At 48.6% G+C, this 4,800-nt stretch overlaps 1 protein-coding gene across 1 annotated transcript; it reads right to left on the bottom strand.

Moving 5' to 3' along the window:
* Positions 1 to 255: 255 nt before the first annotated feature.
* LOC103630024 (pentatricopeptide repeat-containing protein At5g48730, chloroplastic) lies at positions 256 to 3,092 on the bottom strand. Its single transcript, XM_008651119.4, has 3 exons — positions 2,554 to 3,092; positions 2,040 to 2,446; positions 256 to 1,549 (listed from the first exon to the last, which is right to left on the bottom strand). Exons 1-3 carry the CDS (start codon positions 2,929 to 2,931, stop codon positions 856 to 858), a joined length of 1,479 nt encoding a protein of 492 aa, XP_008649341.1. The 5' UTR covers positions 2,932 to 3,092; the 3' UTR covers positions 256 to 855.
* Positions 3,093 to 4,800: the final 1,708 nt, after the last annotated feature.

The following is a 4,800-nucleotide window of genomic DNA, read 5'->3' as shown; positions in this document are numbered from 1 at the left end:
GGACGACGGTCTGCCAGCAGCCAGCAGGTCGCAGCCTCGCAGGAGCCACAGGACGCCCGAGCAGCCAGCAGGACCGCAGGGGCCAGGGAGGGAGGCAGGCACGCACGCAGCAGCAGCAGGCGGCAGCCGCTGGAGAACTAGATGTTAGGGTTTCATTTGGGCTAAAATCTCTACTATATTTTTAGGCTATGACCTGGGCCATGGCACAGGTGGCCCAGCCCCAATATCCACCCCTGCGCACGGACACTCACCTAGTAACTTCAAAAGTGAGGAATCCATATTAAGAGTCATCTTAATCTTTTTAGAGAAACTCTTACAGATCCCAAAATAGAATTTTATGCGTTACAGATAGTGATGGAACAACTTATTCCATTCCACAAATCATACAAAAAGTAAAGAGTGAGGGGGTGTCGATACCAAACAGGCTGTAAAGCCTTTGCACTAGTCAACAGTACAAGTCATGTTCAGCTGTGTCGATACATCAAGTCAGAACAGATAGCAGAATCTGATCAATTTCACCAGCATGTCTTGTCTCTTCTGCGTCTAAAACGTGTCCCTTTTCCCAGTATCATCTTTATATTCCAGTATTGTTCATTATTGGCCACTCACCAAAATTTGCTTCAACCTTATCAACCATTAGTAGCTTTTTTTTAAGATGTCCCTATATAGCTCTTGCAGCACATAAGTCAGTGAGCAGTGTGACTCATGGTATCTGAGTAATGTTTGATTCAGTAGTAAGTCAGTGAGATCGATGCATGTATGTAATTGTAAACCGAGGCTCCGAAAGATCCATTCGTTCCTTTAAAAAAATATATACGAAAGTCACTGCTCCAAGAGTTTTTCTTGTTTTCACTCCTATGTATCATCTTTTGCTCGCCCATCTTTAAGATCACGTAGGTACTGAACACGATGATCGTCGATTCCTTTGATGAGAAACCATTTGATCATGGTAGTGCAGGTTACCTTGTCTGGTTTGCATCTATGCTCCTTCATCAAATCAAGAATATCCCACATCTCTGCCAAGCACCCCACCCTCCCATATGCATCCACCAAACAGTTGAAGAACACAATATCCAATGTTATGTCAGAATTCTCAATGATTCTCAACGCTGTCTTTATTTTCTTAACTTCCCCAGCTCTTCCATATGCTCTAACCACTGAACAGAGTGTAACACAATTGGGCTTTATACGCTCAGATTTCATTAGCCTAAATATATATTCCATCTGCTCGAGGTCTCCGGCCCTTCCAAATGCATCAATCACTACATTGTATGTGACTATTGTCCAAGAATAGTAGTACTTCTGCATGTATTCCATCACAGCTCCCATCTTCTCATACATTTTGGCTTTGCCATAGGAATCGAGTAAGATATTGTAGGTCTTAATGTTTGGGACAATACCAGAGGCCTGGAACTTCTCGTAGCAGCTTTCCATTGTCTCAATCTGACCACTACTGCCAAAAGCTCTGAGAGTAGAATTCATTGTCCACACATCAGGCTTGCAATTTTGTGACAACATCTTCAGAAGAGTTGATTCCATCTCAGCAAACCTTCAAAATAAAATATCATTAGCCGAGCTCTATTTCATAGAATCCAATTCAGGAATAACTGGATATAATGATAGATTTGAAAGGCTAAACAAATGCAGCCAAGGGCACTTTTCAAAATTCAAGGTTCAGCGGTATTATCAGTGCATCTACTAGGACGGAGAAACTGCAGTAACTTCTTACTAAACTAGATTTTCTTTTATTTTAACAATAATCAGACTCATTATCAAGAACAGAGTACAAGAAAATTTTCAGAATGCTTTGGTAAAAAGAAAATGAACTATATTCCATGGAACCTAATCTTGAATAACTAAAGATTTGGGTGACAAAATTCAATGAATGGCAAACTACTTCAGACTCTGAGACGGTTATTTGGTAACTAGGCTTCAGGTAAACACGGTGCATCCCTTTAGAGCTAGTAAAATTTCACCATATATATGATCAATCATTACATATTTGGACTACATAAGCATAGGCTCTTGCGGTCAGCTACCTTCCTGCTTTCCCATAGGCATCGATCAATGTATTATAGGTGACGGTGTTAGGCGGAATGCCCGCTCGTGCCATATCAGCCAGCAAACTCTTCACCTTCTCAAAATCATAAGCATGTAAGCATGACTTAATGAGAATCGAGTATGTCTGCACATCAGGCTGGCAACCTGGAGTGTCCTTCATCCGGTCAAGCAGGTCGAATGCTTCACGGAAGCGGCCGCTCCTGCTATACGTGGAGACTAGGGCGGTGTAGGACTGGAGGTTGGGCGCGCAACCCTCGTCAATCATCGCCTGGAAGAGCTGGTGCGCCTTCTCCGGCTGCTTGCACTTGCCGAGCATGGTTATGAGCTTGATGTATATGCCTATGTGAGGCTTGTACCACACCTGGTCCCGCATTAGCTCGAACACCTGCGAGGCAGTGATTGCAGCAGAATTACGCGTCGTTTCGTCCGGATAAGAAGGCATAGTGCGACTGTAACGGAGGAGGTGGTTTGGGGAGTTGATGGGAGCTGGACCTTGAGGGCGGAGTCCCATCTGAGGGCCGCGACGCGGTCGTGCAGGGCCTCGAGGACGGTGCCGGGGAGGAGGCGGCGCGTGCCCTTGCCGGGCTTACGCTTGTCGAGAACCGCTTTGGTGGCCTCGCGCCGGAGGATGACGGACAGCGCTTTCCGGGACGCGATCTTCCGGTTCACCTCCTCCTTCCGCCGCCTCCCCGCTTCCTTCTCGTCCTCCACCTCAGCCTCCTTCCCTCTCCGCGCCCTTCCCTCCGCGCCAGCCGCTGCCCACGCGCGCGCCGGCTCGCGAGCCACGGAGACTGTCGGTAGGAGCGCCCGGTTACGGCGCGCGGAGGGGACCGCCATGGAGGAGGTCGCGGTCACTGGCCCATCGGCCATTGGCGAGCTCGAAATCAGAGCGAGCTTTGCTGCCGCTGAACTACAGTACACAGTGATGAGATTTTTGTCTTGACCTGCCGGCGGAGTGGCCGAAGGGACTGGATGAGATGAGATTCCGAGCTCGGGCGCCTGTTTGCGGTGGCGGCAAGATTAGTTAAGTGCGGGCAGTTGAACGCGAATCAACGGTTGAGATCTTGAAACCCACTTCTCTTTCATGGCGGTTGAACATCGAAAGGACGGTTAAGACCCACGCTTTGAAGATAAGTTGGAGTATTAGCTTTGTCCTAAAAATTTGCCCTCTCTTTTTAACAATAATAAATCGATTTGATTAGATCTACAATAGTCCATACCGTATTTATTTAGAAGGACTCGCCCCGGTCGAACCCTACGGCACCGAGTCTGGGGCCGAACGTGGCAGAGCCTAACAAGGGAGAACGGGGGTGTCAGAAGGGAACCACTAGAGTGTATCTCGCATCTGGCCCCGAACTGGCCCGCTATAAATGACTGGACGCATTAACCACGCCTAGCACTGAGCCACAGCGTGGCCGTCGGTCCGTTTCCCACTCATGAGCTACGGACCCCTCGGACCATATAACACTCATGACCTACGAGCCCCTAGCTACGACGTATTGATGGCCCACGCATCCTCGAACTGTGGCACATTTATGGCCTACGGACTAGGCCTGAGTACGCAGATCTCCCACAGGGCACTACACGACGAACTGCACCGAGCCCCAGGCTACAGAAGCCGGAGGTCGACGTATCCGAAATGATGGCGTATGAGACCATCGTCGCCCTCGCGATAAATAAAGGGGAGCCAGGCAGCTCGACCCCGTGAGTACGCGTGGACTCACCTGAGGTAAAACGCTGATTTTTACCCTTGCCTTACGGCTCTTTCCGAGGGAAGCCACCACTGGCCGACCCCTGTCCTAGCCTATGAAAGAGAGAGGTTGACCTCTAGACAAGGGAGATCGACAAACAGATTCGACGGAGAGAAGAGATCGACTTGAAGATGATCAGATGCCTTCAGACAAAGACGAGCCCACAAGGACAAATAGGAGGAGAAGCACCGATGAGGACTAGAAGGCCGGAGCCCCGCCAAGCCAAGACCTAGCTAGAACTCCACATCTTAGCTTTTAAGCTCCATTTCCACCCCCGATAAGAGATATGTGAGCCTCTCCTCCCTCTATCGACTACTTGTAGGGTTGGATAATGAGCTAGTTCGGATCGTTTTGGCTCAGCTTGTTCTAGCTCGTTAGTGTAACGAGCCATATTGGCTCGGCTCATTATAACAACGAGCTAAAAGTCCAGCTCGGCTTGGCTCATTAGCCAGCTCGAGATGGCTCGATAAGCTTGTGAACCATACTAACAAAAAACATGAATCCATGAACATACAATCATAGAAGTGTATAAACATGTATATAACAATAGCATACATTGTAAAATAAGAAAAAAAATATTTAAACCACTTCCATAGTTCATAGTTTAATAATTCCATTTCATATCTCCATGTCTAATTGTCGGGTATGATAATTAGGGGTACCAGACTACACCCCCAAAACACATTAAAACCCCTAGGTACACCATCAAAGTACGTCCCCCGAGGACAAGGAATCAAAAACTCCGCCACGGCCGAGGTTCTCCTCAGGGGTCTTCCCAAAATTTCGCCACGCCCGAGGTTCCCCTCAGGGGTCTTCCCAAAACTTCGCCTCGCCCAAGCCCGATTTCAGACGGGGCGTGAGCTCGGGCAAATCTCTGTCCCGACCGAGGCTCCCCCACCCCTGGAAAGCCTCAATCACATCCAAGGACTTGGGATCCTCCCCTCTCCCGCTCACCTTGTAATCCCTACTTCAAGCATTTAGGTGCGAG

This window comes from Zea mays, chromosome 6 (genome assembly GCF_902167145.1).
Source record: "Zea mays cultivar B73 chromosome 6, Zm-B73-REFERENCE-NAM-5.0, whole genome shotgun sequence".
Lineage (NCBI taxonomy): Eukaryota > Viridiplantae > Streptophyta > Magnoliopsida > Poales > Poaceae > Zea > Zea mays.
The sequence above is the reverse complement of the archived record's forward strand: the minus strand, read 5'-3'. Positions and strand labels throughout refer to the sequence as shown.